The sequence below is a fragment of the Salmo salar genome, chromosome 09 (assembly GCF_965601325.2).
Source record: "Salmo salar chromosome 09, fSalSal1, whole genome shotgun sequence".
Classification (NCBI taxonomy): domain Eukaryota; kingdom Metazoa; phylum Chordata; class Actinopteri; order Salmoniformes; family Salmonidae; genus Salmo; species Salmo salar.
In genome coordinates, this window is record NC_138299.1 from 1,353,365 (window position 1) to 1,375,976 (window position 22,612).

The window sequence follows — 22,612 nt, forward strand, 5'->3', positions numbered from 1 at the left end:
CAATCCAAAATGTATTTTGATACTGTCGCAAAGCTAACTACAAAGCAGCATTCCCCAAGAGAGGATGGCTTTCACTTCAGCAGTGATAAATTCATGAACTTCTTGGAGGAAAAGATCATGATCATTAGAAAGCAAATTACAGACTCCTCTTTAAATCTGCATATTCCTCCAAAGCTCAGTTGTCCTGAGTCTGCACAACTCTGCCAGGACCTAGGATCAAGGGAGAAACTCAAGTTTCTTAACTGAAGTTTATTTAGTGCTTTATCTGGGTAGCCGGAAAGTAGAGCATTGCAGTAGTCTAACCTAGAAGTGACAAAAGCGTGGATACATTTTTCTGCATCATTTTTGGACAGAAAATGTCTGATTTTTGCAATGTTATGTAGATGGAAAAAAGCTGTCCTTGAAACAGTCTTGATATGTTCGTCAAAAGAGAAATCAGGGTCCAGAGTAACGCCGAGGTCCTTCAGTTTAAAAGTAGAACATTTGCCGCCATCCACTTCCTTATGTCTGAAACACAGGTTTCCAGGGAGGGCAATTTTGGGGCTTCACCATGTTTCATCGAAATGTACAGCTGTGTGTCGTCCGCATAGCAGTGAAAGTTAACATTATGTTTCCGAATGACATCACCAAGAGGTAAAATATATAGTGAAAACAATAGTGGTCCTAAAATGGAGCCTTGAGGAACACCACAATTTACAGTTGATTTGTCAGAGGACAAACCATCTACAGACTCAAACTGATATCTTTCCGACAGATAAGAACTAAACCAGGCCAGAACTTGTCCTTGTAGACCAATTTGGGTTTCCAATCTCTCCAAAAGAATGTGGTGATTGATGGTATCAAAAGCAGCACTAAGGTCTAGGAGCACGAGGACAGATGCAGAGCCTCGGTCTGACTCCGTTAAAAGGTCATTTACCACCTTCACAAGTGCAGTCTCAGTCCTATGATGGGGTCTAAAACCAGACGGAAGCATTTCGTATACATTGTCTTCAGGAAGGCAGTGAGTTGCTGCGCAACAGCTTTTTCTAAAATGTTTGAGAGGAATGGGAGACTCGATATAAGCCGATAGTTTTTTACATTTTTTGGGTCAAGGTTTGGCTTTTTCAAGAGAGGCTTTACTACTGACACTTTTAATGAGTTTGGTACACATCCGGTGGACAGAGAGCCGTTTATTATGTTCAACATAGGAAAGCCAAGCACATGAAGCAACTCTTTCAGTAGTTTGGTTGGAATAGGGTCCAGTACACAGCTTGAAGGTTTAGAGGCCATGATTATTTTCATCAATGTGTCAAGAGATATAGTATTAACCTCTTACATCTAGATGTTCCGCTAGCGGAACACCGCTCCAATATCCAATGATAGGGCGTGGCGCGAATTACAAATTCCTCGAAAATCCGAAAACTTAAATTTTTCAAACATATGACTATTTTACACCATTTTAAAGACAAGACTCTCCTTTATCTAACCACACTGTCCGATTTCAAAAAGGCTTTACAACGAAAGCAAAACATTAGATTATGTCAGGAGAGTATCCAGCCAGAAATAATCAGACACCCATTTTTCAAGCTAGCATATAATGTCACAAAAACCAAAACCACAGCTAAATGCAGCACTAAGCTTTGATGATCTTCATCAGATGACACTCCTAGGACATTATGTTATACAATGCATGCATGTTTTGTTCAATCAAGTTCATATTTATATAAAAAACCAGCTTTTTACATTAGCATGTGACGTTCAGAACTAGCATTCCCACCGAACACTTCCGGTGAATTTCCTAAATTACTCACGATAAACGTTCACAAAAAAACATAACAATTATTTTAAGAATTATAGATACAGAACTCCTTTATGCAATCGCGGTGTCCGATTTTAAAATAGCTTTTCGGTGAAAGCACATTTTGCAATATTCTGAGACGATAGCCCGGCCATCACAGGCTAGCTATTTTGACACCCACCAAATTTGGTACTCACCAAACTCAGATTTACTATAAGAAAAATTGGATTACCTTTGCTGTTCTTCGTCAGAATGCACTCCCAGGACTTCTACTTCAACAACAAATGTTGGTTTGGTTCCAAATAATCCATAGTTATATCCAAATAGCGGCGTTTTGTTTGTGCGTTCAAGACACTATCCGAAGGGTAACGAAGGGTGACGCGCCGGCGCGTATCGTGACAAAAAATTTCAAAATATTCCATTACCGTACTTCGAAGCATGTCAAACGCTGTTTAAAATCAATTTTTATGCGTTTTTTTTCTCGTAAAATAGCGATAATATTCTGACCGGGAGACGTCGTTTTCGTTCAAAGGCTGAAAATGTAAAATGGACTCTTCACGTGCACGCGCGCGCCTGTCTCATTGTTCTCAGATCGACCACTATCCAAATGCGCTACTGTTTTTCAGCCATGGACTGCAGAGTCATCATTCAACGTTCTGGCGCCTTCTGAGAGCCTATGGGAGCCTTAGAAAGTGTCACGTTACAGCAGAGATCCTCTGTTTTCAATAAAGAGGCTAAAGAAGGCCAAGAAATGGTCAGAGAGGGCACTTCCTGTTTGGAATCTTCTCAGGTTTTGGCCTGCCATATGAGTTCTGTTATACTCACAGACACCATTCAAACAGTTTTAGAAACTTTAGGGTGTGTTCTATCCAAATCAAACAATTATATGCATATTCTAGTTTCTGGGCAGGAGTAATAAACAGATTAAATCGGGTACGTTTTTTATCCGGCCGTGAAAATACTACCCCCTATCCATAACAGGTTAATGCTAAACACAGCTGCTAGAATCTTGACTAGAACCAAAAAATATTATATTACTCTAGTGCTAGCCTCGCTACACTTGTTTCCTGTTAAGGCAAGGGCTGAGTTCAAGGTTTTACTGCTAACCTACAAAGCATTACATGGGCTTGCTCCTACCTATCTTTTCCGATTTGGTCCTGTCGTACATACTTACATGTACGCTACGGTCACAATACGGAGGCCACCTTACTGTCCCTAGAATTTCTAAGCAAACAGCTGGAGGCAGGGCTTTCTCCTATAGAGCTAAATTTTTATGGAATGGTCTGCCTATCCATGTGAGAGACGCAGACTCGGTCTCAACCTTTAAGTTTTACTGAAGACTCATCTCTTCAGTAGGTCCTATGATTGAGTGTAGTCTGGCTAGGAGTGTGAAGGTGAATGGAAAGGCACTGGAGCAACGAACCGCCTGGCCGGTTCCCCTCTCTCCACTGGGATTCTCTGCCTCAAACCCAATTACAGGGGTTGAGTCACTGGCTTGCTGGTGCTCTTCCATGCCATCCCTAGGAGGGGTGTGTCACTTGAGTGGGTGGAGTCACTGACGTGGTCTTCCTGTCCGGGTTGGCGCCCCCCCCTTGGGTTGTGCTGTGGGGGAGATCTTCGTGGGCTATACTCGGCCTTGTCTCAGGATGGTAAGTCGGTGGTTGAAGATATCCCTCTAGTGGTGTGGGGTCTGTGCTTTGGCAAAGTGGGTGGGGTTATATCCTGCCTGTTTGGCCCTGTTCGCGGGTATCGTCGGACGGGGCCACAGTGTCTCCCAACCCCTCCTGTCTCAGCCTCCAGTATTTACGCTGCAATAGTTTGTGTCGGGGGCTAGGGTCAGTGTGTTATATCTGGAGTATTTCTCCTGTCTTATCTGGTGTCCTGTGTGAATTTAAGTATGCTCTCTCTAATTCTCTCGCTTTTTTGCTTCCTCTCTTTCTCTCTCTGAGGACCTGAGCCCTAGGACCATGCAATAGGACAACCTGGCCTGATGACTCCTTGTTGTCCCAAGTCCACCTGGCCATGCTGCTGCTCCAGTTTTAACTGTTCTGCCTGTGGCTATGGAACCCTGACCTGTTCACCGGACGTGCTACCTGTCCCAGACCTGCTGTTTTCAACTCTCTAGAGACAGCAGGAGCGGTAGAGATACTCTGAATGATTGGCTATGAAAACCCAACTTGCATTTATTCTTGAGGTGCTGACCTTTTGCACCCTCTACAACCACTGTGATTATTATTATTTGACCCTGCTGGTCATCTATGAACATTTGAACATCTTGGCGATGTTCTGTTTTAATCTCCACCTGGCACAGCCAGAAGAGGACTGGCCACCCCTCGTAGCCTGGTTCCTCTCTAGGTTTCTTCCTAGGGAGTTTTTCCTAGCCACCGTGCTTCTACACCTGCATTGCTTGCTGTTTGGTGTTTTAGGCTGGGTTTCTATACAGCACTTTGTGACATCAGCTGATGTAATAAGGGCTTTATAAATAAATTTGATTGATTGAGTTCTCTGCTGCCAATGACTGGAACGAATTGCAAAAATCACTGAAGCTGGAGACTCATATCTCCCTCACTAACTTTAAGCATCAGCTGTCAGAGCAGCTTACCGATCATTGCACCTGTACACAGTCCATCTGTAAATAGCCCACCCAACTACCTCATCCCCATCTAATTTTTTTTTTACTCCTTTGCACCCCAGTATCTCTACTTGCACATCATCTTCTGCATATCCATCACTCTAGTGTTTAATTGCTAAATTGTAGTTATTTCACGACTATGGCCTATTTATTGCCTTACCTCCCTAATCTTACTACATTTGCACACACTGTATATAGATTTCTCTATTGTGTTATTGACTGTGCATTTGTTTATCCCATGTGTAACTCTGTTGTTGTTTGTGTCGCACTGCTTTGCTTGATCTTGGCCAGGTCGCAGTTATAAATGAGAACTTGTTCTCAACTGGCCTACCTGGTTAAATAAATAAATAAATAAAACAATTCAGTACTTTTTGCATACTTAGAACATGAAAACAGTTCGGTACTAGAATTTGTGTTACTTTCTGTGTCAAATGTGTCTCACGTCATATACGGATTGAGGGGATCGAGTCTGTCTAGTAATTTGTCTGAATCTTCTCAGAGGCAGTAGCTAGCCAGGCAAGCTAGTTTTGAGAAGTAAGAGAAGGAATAGAAAATGGTGACAGCGTGGCTTTCGCACCTCGCCCCTCTGAGTCAGAGGGGTTGGGTAAAATGCATAAGACATTTCAGTTGAAAGCATTCGGTTGTACAACTGACTAGGTATCTCCTTTCCCTTTCTTCAAATAAAAAGAAATCATACATCCACGCCTGCAGCTTGTTGACAAAACTGGCTCCAGAAACTAACTATGGGAATACTTTGCTTACAGAGAAGATGAGAGCCAGCCCACCGAAACAACTAGGCAGAAGGTTTTACAAAGTAGTGCAGTGCAAGGGAGGCTAAGTTCCAAAATGATATAGTTGATCTTGATGCTCCTTTCCAATAAATATTGAGGGTGTTATTCTGGTGACATCATAATTGATGTTTGGCTGCCGTTTGATAAATAAAAATAATGTTGCTCTTTTGTCAATACTACTACTACTAATAATAATAATAATCTCATCATGTAGGCTATAGGTGCACTCTAGTCAATAGTGCGCAGATACAGTTGAAGTCAGAACATACACCTTAGCCAAAAACATTCACTCAGTTTTTCACAATTCCTGACATTTAATCCTAGTAATAATTCCCAGTTTTAGGCCAGTTAGGATCACCACTTTATTTTAAGAATGTGAAATGTCAGAATAATAGTAGAGAGTGATTTATTTCAGGTTTTATTTTGTTCCCATCACATTCCCAGTGAGTCAGAAGTTTACATACACTCAATTAGTATGTGGTAGCATTGCCTTTAAATTGTTTAACTTGGGTCAAACGTTTTGGGTAGCCTTCCACAAGCTTCCCGCAATAAGTTGGGTGAATTTTGGCCCATTCCTCCTGACAGAGTTGGTATAACTGAGCCAGGTTTGTAGGCCTCCTTGCTCGCACACACGTTTTCAGTTTTGCCCACAAATTTTCTATGGGATTGAGATCAGGGTTTTGTGATGGTCACTCCAATACCTTGACTTTGTTGTCCTTAAGCCATTTTTCCACAACTTTGGAAGTATGCTTGGAGTCATTGTCCATTTGGAAGACCCATTTGCAACCAAGCTTTAACTTCCTGACTGATGTCTTGAGATGTTGCTTCAATATATCCACATAATTTCCCTCCCTCATGATGCCATCTATTTTGTGAAGTGCACCAGTTCCTCCTGCAGCAAAGCACCCACACAACATGATGCTGCCACCCCCGTGCTTCACGGTTGGGATGGTGTTCTTCGCCTTGCAAGCATCCCCCTTTTTCCTCCAAACATAACGATGCTCATTATGGCCAAACAGTTCTATTTTGTTTCATCAGACCGGAGGACATTCCTCCAAAAAGTACGAGCTTTGTCCCCATGTGCAGTTGCAAACCGTAGTCTGGCTTTTTTATGGCGGTTTTGGAGCAGTGGCTTCTTCCTTGCTGAGCGGCCTTTCAGGTTATGTCGACATAGGACTCGTTTTACTGTGGATATAGATACTTTTGTACCCGTTTCCTCCAGCATCTTCACAAGGTCCTTTGCTGTTGTTCTAGGATTGATTTGCACTTTTCACACCAAAGTACGTTCTCTAGGAGACAGAAAGTGTCTCCTTCCTGAGCGGTATGACAGCTGCGTGGTCCCATGGTGTTTATACTTGCGTACTATTGTTTGTACAGATGAACATGGTACCTTCAGGCGTTTAGAAATTGCTCCCAAGGATGAACCAGACTTGTGGAGGTCTACAATTTTTCTTCTTAGATCTTGGCTGATTTCTTTAGATTTTCCCATGATGTCAAGCAAAGAGGCACTGAGTTTGAAGGTAGGCCTTGAAATACATCCACAGGTACACCTCCAATTGACTCAAATGATGTCAATTAGCCTATCAGAAGCTTCTAAAGCCATGACATTATTTTCTGGAATTGTCCAAGCTGTTTAAAGGCACAGTCAACTTAATGTATCTAAACTTCTGACCCACTGGAATTGTGATACAGTGAATTATAAGTGAAATAATCTGTCTGTAAACAATTGTTGGAAAAATTACTTGTGTCATGCACAAAGTAGATGTCCTACCCGACTTGCCAAAACTATAGTTTGTTAACAAAAATGTGTGGAGTGGTTGAAAAACGAGTTTTAATGACTCCAACCTAAGTGTATGTAAACTTCCAACTTCAACTGTATCGCTGTTGGCTAGAGCACACGTGCCAATACCTTGCTATATAACGCAACATTTTATGTGAGAAAACCATCAGTAGAGCTGAAAATGCGATGGAAACCCATTTAACTTGTATGTTTTATTCGGTTCATGGGAATTTAACCGCAAAAGGTTTTTTATGTGCACTACATCGTCACACACAGCCTTTTATCTGCAACAAGTGAATTTGATGGAAACATCTCTGGAGGGAAAATGCGCATATTGTTTTAATGTGGATTTTGGAATATTCACATAAATCTGTCGCCATTTGAAATGAATGAAAACCTAGCTACTGAAGTGAACATATGTTCAGCATGACATTCATGTGAGCATTATAGTATGATTACAACCCAAAATTAATGTGAAATGCACCCATAACTTGACAGCAATATATTTAAACTACTTAGCGTTCGTTTGGGCTTGCTAGCGGTAGCCAGCCAGTAGCCCTGGGCGAAGCATTCCATCCTGGGAATTGTAGTGTGCTGTGTAAAATCCATTGTATTTCTATGTTGTCACAACACCAGATTTTTTTACTTCGATAGCAATAGTAGGTTTAGTATCACGATACTAAAATTATACTCGATACCAAAACCATACCACGGCAAAAAACAAAAAGAAAGCCAATTAGCTAAAGTCACAGAATAACCACTGGGCATTATTATACACTGCTCAAAAAAATAAAGGGAACACTTAAACAACACAATGTAACTCCAAGTAAATCACACTTCTGTGAAATCAAACCGTCCACTTAGGAAGCAACACTGATTGACAATAAATGTCACATGCTGTTGTGCAAATGGAATAGACAACAGGTGGAAATTATAGGCAATTAGCAAGACACCCCCAATAAAGGAGTGGTTCTGCAGTTGGGGACCACAGACTACTTCTCGGTTCCTATGCTTCCTGGCTGATGTTTTGGTCACTTTTGAATGCTGGCGGTGCTTTCACTCTAGTGGTAGCATGAGACGGAGTCTACAACCCACACAAGTGGCTCAGGTAGTGCAGCTCATCCAGGATGGCACATCAATGCGAGCTGTGGCAAGAAGGTTTGCTGTGTCTGTCAGCGTAGTGTCCAGAGCATGGAGGCGCTACCAGGAGACAGGCCAGTACATCAGGAGACGTGGAGGAGGCCGTAGGAGGGCAACAACCCAGCAGCAGGACCGCTACCTCCGCCTTTCTGCAAGGAGGAGCAGGAGAAGAACTGCCAGAGCCCTGCAAAATGACCTCCAGCAGGCCACAAATGTGCATGTGTCTGCTCAAACGGTCAGAAACAGACTCCATGAGGGTGGTATGAGGGCCCGACGTCCACAGGTGGGGGTTGTGCTTACAGCCCAACACCGTGCAGGACGTTTGGCATTTGCCAGAGAACACCAAGATTGGCAAATTCGCCACTGGCGCACTGTGCTCTTCACAGATGAAAGCAGGTTCACACTGAGCACGTGACAGACGTGACAGAGTCTGGAGACGCCGTGGAGAATGTTCTGCTGCCTGCAACATCCTCCAGCATGACCGGTTTGGCAGTGGGTCAGTCATGGTGTGGAGTGGCATTTCTTTGGGGGGCCGCACAGCCCTTCATGTGCTCGCCAGAGGTAGCCTGACTGCCATTAGGTACCGAGATGAGATCCTCAGACCCCTTGTGAGACCATATGCTGGTGCGGTTGCCCCTGGGTTCCTCCTAATGCAAGACAATGCTAGACCTTATGTGGCTGGATTGTGTCAGCAGTTCCTGCAAGAGGAAGGCATTGATGCTATGGACTGGCCCGCTCGTTTCCCAGACCTGAATCCAATTGAGCACATCTGGGACATCATGTCTCGCTCCATCCACCAACGCCACGTTGCACCACAGACTGTCCAGGAGTTGGCGGATGCTTTAGTCCAGGTCTGGGACGAGATCCCTCAGGAGACCATCCGCCACCTCAGCAGGAGCATGCCCAGGCGTTGTAGGGAGGTCATACAGGCACGTGGAGGCCACACACACTACTGAGCCTCATTTTGACTTGTTTTAAGGACATTACATCAAAGTTGGATCAGCCTGTAGTGTGGTTTTCCACTTTAATTTTGAGTGTGACTCCAAATCCAGACCTCCATGGGTTGATAAATTGGATTTCCATTGGTTATTTTTGTGTGATTTTGTTGTCAGCACATTCAACTATGTAAAGAAAAAAGTATTTAATAAGATTATTTATTTCATTCAGATCTAGGATGTGTTGTTTAAGTGTTCCCTTTATTATTTTGAGCAGTATATTTAAACATTGAACAATGTGTTGATAACTGGTAGAACAACTAAAATAACAAATAAAATATATTCTCTATGCAATTTCTTTCAAAAAATAAACCACCATATTAAATAACAGAATTTCAAAAATATTCCTTATGCAAAACCATATCTGAGACTCAGACCACACAAAAATGTTTACAATTACATCTAAACTGTTTTAAAAATGTAATTTGATAAATCTCAGGATTAATTTGCTCATCTATGGCCATAATATCAGGTCAAATGACATTCATTAAACCTATGATTCATTATTAATTACAGCTAAATAATTGAATGTATTAAATTAATAGTTTAGTTCCACGACAATTAAAAACACTAAGGCTCATTTCTGAAGCTTCTAGATTGCAATAGTCTACATTACAATCTATAGTCAGCATTTGCCATATACTAATGTAAATGATAATATTACATCATAATCCATAGTCTTAACTACAATCTATAGTCAAGACTTCAGATAATTATGCTAATCTCAAATGATAATATTGTTTACATACTTATTTTTCTCTGTTCTGAACTGCTGTGTGCAGTCATCAAACAGCTTCTGGTTCATCTCCATGAAGAGCTTGAGAGCATTGTAGATGAGGCCATGGATGGTCCTGCACACAGGCACGCACACACAGAAGTGAGTCAGTCTACCGTCATGTCATAAAAGGCAGCCCTGTCCTCCAGCCCAAACCAACATTTGATTCAGGGGAATGAGTAAAGTAGGTCTGTACTAATGTTGAGCTCTCCGCATTCAACACTGCACTTTCAGAGCAGCTTAATGTTAAATAACTCTCATTCCACATAAAACTGTTTGGTAAGGTGTTGACATTTAAGGGGCAATGTCTTTCAAATTCAGCTAAATTCAATAAGGGCCTGGGTTCTAATTTGGATTACTGGAAATCTTTCAAAACTGAACGTTTGATTGAGTCTGCCTGGAGTGCCAGATGGCTGAGCACTTTTGGGACTATTATATTGGTTCCATTGCACCAGGCAAGCTCAATCAAGTGCAGCTAAAACGTTTTTGAAAGAAAACAAATAACATTTGAACCCAGGTCTGGCTGACACTGCATGTCCTGAGAAATGGAAGTAAGTGACCAATGGGGCATTCTGATTAGGCCACAAAGCGGAAAATGTTTTGCAATGAAAAAGTTGAATTTATTAGTCCCTCCCTATTTCAGTTTGTCATCTTCCGTTTGGTGCCTAATGAACGCGGCCCAAGTGGAGGGGCTACTTACTTGTTCCAGTGGGTCTTGGAGTTACGGTAGAGTGCCGGGAACATGATGGGCAGGATTTTGGCTGCATTGTCGCTGATTAGACTCATGATGTACTCATTGTTCCAGTAGTACAGAGCTCTCTCTGCTACCTGCACAGTGACCACAAGCATACAGCACCATCGGTGAGGACATCTCACTCAATATGACAACGAAAGGGGAAGCCATATACTGTAGGGCATCAGAAGGTTAAAGGGACACTCTCTCCTTGTCCATAGACTGCTTTCAGGATAAGGAAATTAATATGTATTTTGAGTGAATCCCTTTAATTGCAGGAGCATTAGAGGGGCAATAAGAGTACTACTGATGAGTACTCTTGATTGATGAAACAAAAAGGTGACAAAAGTAACGTGTCACATCCTTCCCTCAAGCCTATAATTATGGTCACCCTTGATAAAGATGAGCGAAAAAGACTGTATAAAATAAATACAAATGCTGATCTATATTGCATTCTCAAAAACCTGGGGGAGTTATATTGTTTAATACCTATACAATTGCTCAGAGGAAGAGATTTTGTTTAACAAGTAATACAAACAGTCTCTAAAAGACAGGGTTCAAAAGTATTGGCACCCCTGTTTACAATACTCCAGCAACCTACCCGTGCGAGGATCATGACACAGCCTTTTTCTAAAATGTTTTATGAGAATGGACAACTCATTGGGAGGGATCTTAGCCGCAAGTGGATCTTCCAACAAGACAATAACCCCAAGCACTCATCAAAATCCACAAAGAAATAGTTAATTGACCACATTGGGTTCAAGTCTCTGTACTTGAACCTTGAAAACCTATGGTTTGAATTGAATAGGGCAGTACATAAGAGCAAACAAAGGATATCAAGGATCTGCAAAGATTCTTTATGGAAGAATGGTCTAAAATCCCTCCCAAATTGTTCTCCAATCACATAAAACATTTTAGAAAAAGGCTCAGTGTCGTTATCCTCGCATGGGTAGAGTGATAGAGTATTGAAAACAGGGGTGCAAATAATTTTGACCCTTATCTTTTTGAGATTATTTTTTATTACTTGTTAAACAAAATGTATTTCTTGTGGCAATTGTACTATTATAAAATAATATAATTTCCCAATTTTTTGGAGCATACAATATACTGTAGCGCAGTATTTCCATTATTTATGTTATACAGTCTTATTTGTTATACAGTCATATCTTTATCAAGGGTGCCAATAATTATGGACCTGACTGTATATTATGTCGGTCCTCTACTACAAGTCTGATCCAGGCAGAACCGTTAAATTCCTGGTTCTTGTTTTGTTTCCATTGTAATGGACTGATTAGTTCTCGGAACCAATTAAAACATTTCACTACTGAATTTTACTTTCCCACGAGATTATAATGATGCTAAAGATCAAAATGGCACCAATAGCAGGGTTCCCGTGGCATGGGGTCAGAGGGTCAGTCACCTGGAAGTGCGGGCTGGACACACACTTTGCCAGCTGCCTGAAGAGTGGCTCCATGACCTTGACGAACTCAGACGGCTCAATGACGTCCAGAATCTCCTCCAGCTCATTGAGGAACATCACCTCTTTGGGGCTGTGAGTCTTTGGCCAGTATTTGAGAAGGGCCATTACCACCTGGGAAGACAATGATCAGTGAGTGGAGTGGATATTGACCAATATTGACCAATATATTACTATTAGTTAGTAACACTTTATAATGACTTTCATGAATAAGCATTAACATTTACTTTAATATTACCTTTTTATAGTGTATATGCTAATAATAAATGAGTTAATAATTTATAAACTTGTAATGAGCATTTATACACTTTTTTATCAAAACCGATCAATTTGGATAAATGGGTTGATATGCATTGCTATAGCAATACCTTCTGAGATGATGCAATACAACACAGAAGGAACACGCAACACACCTTCAGCCTCAGGTCAAATATCAAATACTATAAACAAGCGATTGACAAGGAAATGTGAGGAGAAATTTCACATGACTTACTGGTTCAGTGAGAGTGCTGTCCTTCTCTAGAAATTGCACAACACAGTATGCCAGCTAGGGGGGAAAAAAACACAATATAGTACACAATTAGTGGTGATTCAATTAGTGAAGACACAATCTTATTGTGTTGACATTCACACTGAAAATAGTCCCTAACAAATCATTGTAGTCACGAAGTTGCAGTTACAGTGTAGTAACTGTAATACTTTGATCGAGTAATACTAGCAGTATAACGGCGATATAACTGCTATGTTCTACACTGTAACGACAATTACTGTAAAGGGTGTTTCCTCATTTTGCATTAGGCTGGGGCAAAACAGATGCTAACACATAGATCAAGCTCTAATTGAGCTACTATGCTATGCAATGGCCCACAGAGCAGACTAAGAACTGTTCCACCAGCTCAAGGGACCCACTTGGCTGACAGCAGTCATACAGTGAAAGAGACACACACCGGCCCAGAGAGCGAGAGAGAGCAAGAGGCCCCTGAGAAGGACCTTTGTCACATAGTAACTCAGGCTTGTGAATGCCAGGTATCGGATTACAGCTAGCTTGTAGCAGCCAGGCTACTGCTCTCACCTCCCCCACTCACTGCCTGAACAGGCCTGACCCAACTGGAAACAACACCACTGTGTGCCAACTGGCCAGAACTAGAACTCAGCCATTTCCATAGAATTCTATACATTTCCATAGGGTGTATCCAGTAGGGAAAAAAGAAAATCAGAAAGTTGCAGATCGAAATGTATTGAAGAGAGCTGAAACGACTCCCTATTCTTGACGACAGAGAATCGTGTCTGTTCTACACAATGCATTTCTATCTGAACGTTCTGTAACTTCTCACCCTCCTGAACCGAGCCCAGGGCAGCATGGCTGATAGTTGAACAATCATCAGAACTGTGTCATGTTCATTAGGGCCACACAATGGAAAACATTTTAAAATGTCTTTCAACGGAAAATGAAAACACACGTTTCTTATTGGACAAGTGAAGGTAGTCCCTCCCTGTTTCAGTCTGTTTTCTTACCTTATGTGCCTAATAAACATGACATTAAACATGAAAAAAAGAAGGACTTACCTGTGGATGGTAGACACTAAGTGATTTGACTTTGTGCAAAGGCAACAGGACCTTTAACAGGAAAATCTTGTGCTCCTCTTTTAGTGGTAAGGCAAACCCATTGATTATACTGTGAATAGAGAGAGAAACAAATAATTAGGCCCTGTATAAGAACAATAAACTAAATTCAACTGACCTCAAAATAGTAACAGAAAAATAAAGGGATAAAGGATAAACAACAGCTGACCATGAATGGTTAGAGATCCTATCTGCAGTCGAGAAGACATCATGAGACTGGATAACAGTCAAAAATAACTATTCCAACTCCACTGCAAGACACGCTGGATTAGAGCTTAAAGTGTACCTTCCGAGTATCTCCAGTAATTCTGCTATTCCATTATGGTGCTCGGTCTCATAGATAAACCTGTCAAAAACAGAGAGACATTTTATTTAGTTGCACAGCCAAACATACATTTCTTAGTAGTGATAAAACTAAACAACCAAATTCACCATTGAATCTTTAGCAATCGATTTGATGTGTTAAAATATCTAAGATTAAACAAGCGGCTGAAATTAAACTCACCTATAAAATATATTATTGATGTGTTTTCTGATGTAGGCCCTTAGTCCCAGGAATTTCCCATAGATCCTGTGGAGAGTGGTTTTGAGGAAGTCCCTCTCCCGTGGGTCCTCACTGTCAAACAGGTCTAAAAGCTGTGGACACATGACATCACTCCCATCAGACTCCACAAAACCAAGGACAAGACTTTACACTTAAAGAAAGAAATGCACTTTGGAAACATCAGCTCTTGCCATCACAATAAAACTGTGTGAGCATTCAACAATGTACGAGTATCCATGTTTCTTTCAGCTCTTACCTGCATCACAAATTTTTGGTCGATATACTTCTTTGCTATGTTCGGTTGAAAGTCGGGAGATTCTAAAAACCGAAGGAAAAATTCGTAGACGAGCTGTAAAGAAAGAAAACCTTTTACAAATACCTAATTTGCTGAATGCATATCAAGAAAGATCATGTTCAAAATGCTAGTCATAATCTTTCCTTACAAAAATGTTTTGTAAAATCACAGTAATTCCCCAATGCAAATCCTATCATAATGATCCATAATAAACAGATGTGCTCGTTTGGTCTGAGCCAAGAGTTAGGGAAGGTCCAATTAACTTTAATTCTAAACTGATTATATGCTTTCATTTTAAAGCACTGTACTTCAGAGAATGTAAGATTTGCAGCACTTAAATCTTACTCAAACAGCAGGGTCGTGTGTTCATTGGGACATGCAACAGAAAACTCTTTACGAACAAAAATGTGTGTTTAGGACAAAACCAGGTAGTTTGTCTGTTTTCTTCCATTTGGTGCCGAATGAACACGACCCGGGCCATGTCAGCTGGGTTATTAGATGCCCTGGGTACCTGGAGATGTGGCCATGCAGCCTCAAGTGTAGGCTCGTCCTCCTCGGGGTCAAACTCTGCTCCTGTGGGGTTGGACGACGGAGGCAACGTTCGGAACATGTTCACTGCAAACTGAGGGTGGGAAAAGCACAACAAAGTCTATTCAGATTCAGTAGATCACCCTGATGGAGGCCAGTATGTAGACAAAACACTTCCCTGGCTGTTGTTTCATTTTACATTGAATGTAACAGGATCGCCTTGGGAATTTTTTTGTCCAAATAATATAGGCCCTGTTAAAATACTTTAGAATGCATCCTTGATCCTTCCTTCATACCTTACTTAAACACAGATATACAATTGGTGAAAGTGATGGATGAGAGAAAGTTACCACTCTATCTAGTCACTTATAGATCTGTGTTTACCTGAAGGAGATAAGGAAGGAAGGGCGCATGTCTGAAGTATTCAAACAGGGCAGTAGTATCTACTTGGCCAACTCAACCAGTTGTACATCTTTCATTGGAACCAAGTGTGTTATCATTTGTCTCCAACATCAACTGACTTGCCCTGTGGGGTGCTAGCTATAACTGCTATTCCCAGTAAAGACAGATCATGGGACAGTGCAGGTGGCCTGAGGATATAGAACACTGCTATTTCTGTTGGTTGCAGAGCTGCTAGCTAGGTAAACAAGTTCAAGCCCAGATGTAGCTTTTAAAAAGAGAAAAGATACATTTATTCGTTCACAGATGTCAATGTCAAATGATTATAATAACTCATTAGCTTTACCGCTAACTGCGGAAGCTTTGATGTATAAAAGAGAAACACTTCAAAGTGAATCTGGGTGATGACTGCTGACGGGTGGAAGACAAGCGAGAGTACAGTAGGGAGCTGGGGTAAAGCATTACGATTTGAATGTTTTAAAATCATGGACTGAATTAACCTGTTAGGGCTAGGGGGCAGTATTGACATGGCCGGATAAAAAACGTACCCGATTTAATCTGGTTACTACTCCTGCCCAGTAACTAGAATATGCATATAATTATTGGCTTTGGATAGAAAACACCCTAAAGTTTCTAAAACTGTTTGAATGGTGTCTGTGAGTATAACAGAACTCAAATGGCAGGCCAAAACCTGAGAAGATTCCATGCAGGAAGTGGCCTGTCTGACAAGTTGTGTTCCATCTTGGCTCTTTTTATTGAAGACTGAGGATCTTTGCTCTAACGTGACACTTCCTACGGCTCCCATAGGCTCTCAGAGCCCGGGAAAAAGCTGAACGATATCGAGGCAGCCTCTGGCTGAAACACATTATCGCTTTTGGCAAGTGGCCGATCAGAGTACTATGGGCTTAGGCGCGTGCCCGAGTCGACTGAATGCTTTATTTTCTTTCGTCTGTTTACCTAAACGCAGATTCCCGGTCGGAATATTATCGCTTTTTTATGAGAAAAATGGCATAAAAATTGATTTTAAACAGCGGTTGACATGCTTCGAAGTACGGTAATGGAATATTTCTATTTTTTTGTCACGAATTGCGCCATGCTCGTCACCCTTATTTACCCTTTCGGATAGTGTCTTGAACGCACGAACAAAACGCCGCTGTTTGGATATAACTATGGATTATTTTGAACCAAACCAACATTTGTTATTGAAGTAGAAGTCCTGGGAGTGCATTCTGACGAAGACAGCAAAGGTAATAACATTTTTCTTATAGTAAATCTGACTTTGGTGAGTGCTAAACTTGCTGGGTGTCTAAATAGCTAGCGCTGTGATGCCGGGCTATCTACTGAGAATATTGCAAAATGTGCTTTCACCGAAAAGCTATTTTAAAATCGGACATATCGAGTGCATAGAGGAGTTCTGTATCTATAATTCTTAAAATAATTGTTATGCTTTTTGTGAACGTTTATCGTGAGTAATTTAGTAAATTCACCGGCAGTGTTCGGTAGGAATGCTAGTCACATGCTAGTCACATGCTAATGTAAAAAGCTGTTTTTTGATATAAATATGAACTTGATTGAACAAAACATGCATGTATTGTATAACATAATGTCCTAGGGTTGTCATCTGATGAAGATCATCAAAGGTTAGTGCTGCATTTAGCTGTGGTTTGGGTTTATGTGACATTATATGCTAGCTTGAAAAATGGGTGTCTGATTATTTCTGGCTGGGTACTCTGCTGACATAATCTAATGTTTTGCTTTCGTTGTAAAGCCTTTTTGAAATCGGACAGTGTGGTTAGATTAACGAGAGTCTTGTCTTTAAAATGGTGTAAAATAGTCATATATTTGAAAAATTGAAGTTTTTGCATTTTTGAGGTTTTTGAATAACGCGCCACGGGATTACACTGGCTGTTACGTAGGTGGGACGATTTGGTGACACCTACCCTAGAGAGGTTAAATGCTTTGACACTTGAAAAGGATCATTGCGTTTACACACTTATCCATGACAGCCTTATGCCAGGCCACAATGAGCTATCACATTAAAAACCACGACAGGCTAACTTGATGGGTCACGCATGCAGATAATTGCTTCATGCTTCAGATTTATAGTTTTTGTATGGCTTTGTGACGTCAAAGGCTCCTCAATGAGGAAAATTGAAAATTCAATTTGTGTCACGTCCTGACCAGTAAATGGGTTATTTGTTATTGTAGTTTGGTCAGGACGTGGCAGGGGGGGGTGTTTGTTTTATGTGGTTCGGGGTTTGTTGGGATATGTGTTTATGTAGAGGGGTGTTTGTTTAGAGTATTTCGGGGTTTTTGGTTATGTTCTAGGTTTTGTATTTCTATGCTCTGTCTATGTTGTGTATTTCTTTGTGTTGGCCTGGTATGGCTCTCAATCAGGAACAGCTGTATATCGTTGTTGCTGATTGGGAGTCATACTTAGGTAGCCCTGTTTTCACCTGTCCTTTGTGGGAAGTTGTTTTTGCTCTGCTGTGTTTAGCCTGCAATACTGTGTGTTCGTTCGTTTTCTTGTTTTGTTATTTAGGTGTTCAATAAAAGTTCAAATGAGCACTCAACCCGCTGCGCCTTGGTCTACTTCATACGACGACCGTTACAGAACTTCCCACCTAATATGGACCAAGCAGCGGGGTAAGGAGCTGGAGAAAAGCTATCGGGAGTCGTGGACCTGGGAGGAGATCCTAGCCGGAGAGGGACCATGGAAAAAGTCTGGAGAGGACCGGGACTGTTATATTGGAACACGATTGGCATGGAAGCCTGAGAGGCAGCCCCAAGAAATGTTTTGGGGGGGCACACGGGTAGTTTGGCTGGGCCAGGGTTAAGCCCCAAGCCAACTCCCCGAGCTTACCGGAGGCAGCATGTTACTGGTCAGGCCCCGTGCTATGGGGTGATGCGCACGGCGTCGAGGCCGAGCATTCACAGGCCGGTGTGCGCGGTGCCAGCGTCCCGCATTTGCCAGGGGGAAGCGGGCATCCAGCCAGTAAGGGTGGTGCCAGTACTGCGCTCAAGACCGCCAGTGCGCCTTCACGGCCCAGTGTACCCTGTTCCCGCTCCTCGCACTAGCCCTGAGGTGCGTGTATCCAGTCTGGCATCTTCAAAGCCAGCACCACGCACCAGGCCTTCAGTGCATCAGCCCAGTCCAGGATGTCCTGTTTCTGCTCCTCGCACTAGCCTTGGGGTGCGTGTCGCCAGTCTGGTACCTCTACTACCAGCACCACGCACCAGGCCTCCAGTGCGTCAACCCAGTCCAACTCGTCCTGTTCCAGAGTGTCCGGCGACAGTGCCTCGTCCAGAGTGTCCGGCGACAGTGCCTCGTCCAGAGTGTCCGGCGACAGTGCCTCGTCCAGAGTGTCCGGCGACAGTGCCCCGTCCAGAGTGTCCGGCGACAGTGCCCCGTCCAGAGTGTCCGGCGACAGTGCCCCGTCCAGAGTGTCTGGCGACAGTGCCCCGTCTAGAGCTTCCGGCGACAGTGCCCCGTAGAGAGACGGCCCACAGTCCGGAACCGAGAGAGACGGCCCACAGTCCGGAACCGAGAGAGACGGCCCACAGTCCGGAACCGAGAGAGACGGCCCACAGTCCGGAGCCGAGAGAGACGGCCCACAGTCCGGAGCCGAGAGAGACGGCGGCACAGTCCGGAGCCGAGAGAGATGGCGGCACAGTCCGGAGCCAAGAGAGACGGCCCACAGTCCGGAGCCGAGAGAGTCGCCCTACAGTCCGGAGCTCCCAGAGTCGCCCTTCAGCCCGAGGTCTACAGCGACGCACTTCAGCCCGAGGTCTACAGCGACGCGCTTCAGCCCGAGGTCTACAGCGACGCGCTTCAGCCTGAGATATTCAGCGGGGGTGGACAGGTTAGGTGGGGGACTAAGGCCAGAGCCTGAGCCACCTCCACAGTAGGAGGATTGGGGGGGGGGTTGTAGCACGGGAACCGTCGGTGATGGTAGCCACCCTCCCTTCCCTCCCTTTAGTTTGGGGGGTTTATTTTTGTGTTTATTTTTTATGTGAGGTGCATCCGGGGTCTGCACCTTTGGGGGGGTACTGTCATGTCCTGACCAGTAAAGGGGTTATTTGTTATTGTCGTTTGGTCAGGACGTGGCAGGGGGGGTTTTATGTGGTTCGGGGTTTGTTGGGATATGTGTTTATGTAGAGGGGTGTTTGTTTAGAGTATTCTGGGGTTTTTGGTTATGTTCTAGGTTTTGTATTTCTATGCTCTGTCTATGTTGTGTATTTCTTTGTGTATGGCTCTCAATCAGGAACAGCTGTATATCGTTGTTGCTGATTGGGAGTCATACTTAGGTAGCCCTGTTTTCACCTGTCCTTCGTGGGAAGTTGTTTTTGCACTGCTGTGTTTAGCCTGCAATACTGTGCGTTCGTTCGTTTTCTTGTTTTGTTATTTAGGTGTTCAATAAAAGTTAAAATGAGCACTCAACCTTAACTTAACCCCATTCCTGTCTGTTACATCTGGTGTTGTCACTATCTATCTCTTTCTTAATTTGTGGAGCTCAAATGTAAAGCAAATCCCTGTAAAAGGCTAATAATCTGGTTAATAACTCTGACCTGACAGCTCAGAATGTGCTAGCCCCAATGGAGATTCTCATGGTATTGCATTCTTTCTGTTGGAAACATGTTTTAAAGCGTGCTACCCTTACTCTTTCATTCTGAACAGTGGGACCCGGGAAATAAAAATAGCACATTCTGAGGGATAGCTTAGATTGTCAGAAAGTAGCACATTCTGGGTGGTAGCACAGATGATCATAACACCAGCTCTACCCAGTCCAACTCAACACAGCCATATACACCCCAGCCAGGGTTGGCCTTAAGGGTGACTCATCTACTCTCTTCCAGTCAGTCTGCTGACACTCACCATGTGCACCACCTCTGGGTAGATGGGCTCTGTGATGACGTTCCTGTTGTGGGTGATGTACTCCACCATCTCGCTCAACGCCGCCCGCTTCACCTCCTTCCATTTCAGGTCACTTAGTGGGTCCGACAGGAAGTCAAAGAGCACGCAACACTGGCGTAGCTTCTGCACAAACAGCTTCTCCTGCTCCGCCGGAGCACAGTCTGAGGGAGAGAGAAAATAAAGTTTTATAAAATGATTATTTTGAAAAATAATACATTTTCAATACTTTTTTATGTAAATGGAATGTTATAGAAGGGTCCAGACACATTTGTGATTTCACATGTTTTAGGGAAACTTACCCAAACAGCAAATCACTTCCTCGTTGTATAGTATTGGGGCCCTGAAAAAAACATGAAGAAAATCTCCAAAAACACCCAAATACGTCCTTTTAGAAATCTTATTATAGTGATGCAGGTCTTTAGATGTTGTACACATGAAGTTGTCATTCTGAACTTTATCCACAATGTTATATTCCCATTTGCGCAACTCGAGCGGTTCCATTTTCCATGTAGCCTGCTGCTACAGGTAACTGCAAAAATAAAGGAAACACCAACCTATAGTGTCTTAATAGGGTGTTGGGCCACCACGAGCCACCAGAACAGCTTCAATGCTCCTTGGCATAGTTTCTACAAGTGTCTGGAACTTCCTGTGTGGAAGCACCCCATGCTTTCAATATACTTTGTATCCCTAATTTACTCAAGTGTTTCCATTATTTTGGCAGTTACCTGTAAAATGCTAGAGTCGCAACAAAATGTAATATAAGGTCGCAGATAAAGTTCATAATGACACAATTTCAAGTGTACAACATCTAAACACATGTGTCACTATACTGAGAGCTTTGTCGTTTCTAAAAGGATGTATTTGGGTGTTTTTCGAGCCTTTGTTCATGTTTTTGGGGGCCCCAATACTACATAACAAGGATGAGGAAGTGATTTGGTCTTTGGGGTACGTTTCTCTGAAACGTGAAATCACAAAAAAGGGTGTCTGGACCCTTTCATTTAGATAAAAAAAATTATATTTTGTTGTAAAAAATTACCTCTCCTATAAGGCGTTCTAATAATAATAATAATATATGATTTCAATTACTTTTTGATTGCAGCCCTTTTGATTTGAACAAAACCTTCTATTCATGTTTGCCCATAGTAGAAGTGGTCAGAACATAACTTTTTGGACCTGAATGCCTAAACATTCAGGAGCTAGGGGTGCTCAAGGTTTACCCATTTTGCATAGGCCACACTACCATGAGACAACCATGTCTTCATCAGTGAAAAATATAAATAGTTGAGCTTGATATAATTTGAAAGGTTACAAACATGTTTGCCAAACTATTTGATTATTTATTTAAAATAAAAATAAGTTTCACCTTTATAATCAACTATCACAAACATGTACTCCATTTTTTTTGGTTCATATATGTTGAAGCTTAGACTATTTTACATCAGAGGTGTTTGTTGTGCCCACCATCGGTTGAGACACAGCATGCTCTTGAATAAAAAAAATATTTAACCTCTATGGGCTAGGTGGGACGCAAGCGTCCCACCCGTGGTGCACTCCATCAACAGCAGGTGCATTTCAAGAGCGGCAAATTTGAATCCAAATAAATGTCAAAATTCTAATTTTTCAAACATACAACTATTTTACACCCTTTGAAAGATAAACATCTCCTTAATCTAACCACGTTTTACGATTTCAAAAAGGTTTTACGGAGAAAGCATAAATTTAGAGTATGTTTAGGACAGTACATTTACAAGAGTTGTGTGTAATGTTTTGTCAATTCAAAGACAGGGTCACCAAAACCATAAAACCAGCTAAAATGATGCACTAACCTTTTACAATCTCCATCAGATGACACTCCTAGGACATTATGTTAGACAATGCATGCATTTTTAGTTCTATCAAGTTCATATTTATATCCAAAAACAGCGTTTTACTATGGCATTGATGTTGAGGAAATCGTTTCCCTCCAATAACCGGCAGTCAAGTCAGCACCACAAATTAAATAATTAAAATTAAAAAACATTGGTAAAATATTATATTGTCATTTAAAGAATTATAGATTTACATCTCTTGAACGCAATCAACTTGCCAGATTTAAAAATAACCTTACTGGGAAATCACACTTTGCAATAATCTGAGCACTGCGCCCAGAAAAATACGCGTTGCGATACAGACTAGCCGTCATGTTGGGGAGATCTAAAATCGAAAATA

General features: G+C 42.2%; 1 protein-coding gene across 9 annotated transcripts in view; it reads right to left on the reverse strand.

Moving 5' to 3' along the window:
• Positions 1-22,612, reverse strand: part of LOC106610635 (serine/threonine-protein phosphatase 2A 56 kDa regulatory subunit gamma isoform) — a 60,145-nt gene that overhangs the window by 18,785 nt on the left and 18,748 nt on the right. For all 9 annotated transcript variants that reach the window (XR_001329939.3, XR_006770914.2, XR_006770913.2 and 6 more), the window contains exons 2-11: positions 20,366-20,565; positions 15,074-15,184; positions 14,524-14,616; positions 14,229-14,359; positions 14,010-14,069; positions 13,667-13,775; positions 12,594-12,647; positions 12,044-12,214; positions 10,591-10,718; positions 9,865-9,966 (exon numbers count right to left, since the gene is read on the reverse strand). Coding sequence is in view for 5 of the 9 variants with exons in the window: in XM_014210072.3 (XP_014065547.1) it covers positions 9,865-9,966; positions 10,591-10,718; positions 12,044-12,214; positions 12,594-12,647; positions 13,667-13,775; positions 14,010-14,069; positions 14,229-14,359; positions 14,524-14,616; positions 15,074-15,184; positions 20,366-20,565 (1,159 nt within the window). In the remaining 4 variants the exon portion in view is untranslated. The remainder of the gene's footprint in view (positions 1-9,864; positions 9,967-10,590; positions 10,719-12,043; positions 12,215-12,593; positions 12,648-13,666; positions 13,776-14,009; positions 14,070-14,228; positions 14,360-14,523; positions 14,617-15,073; positions 15,185-20,365; positions 20,566-22,612) is intronic.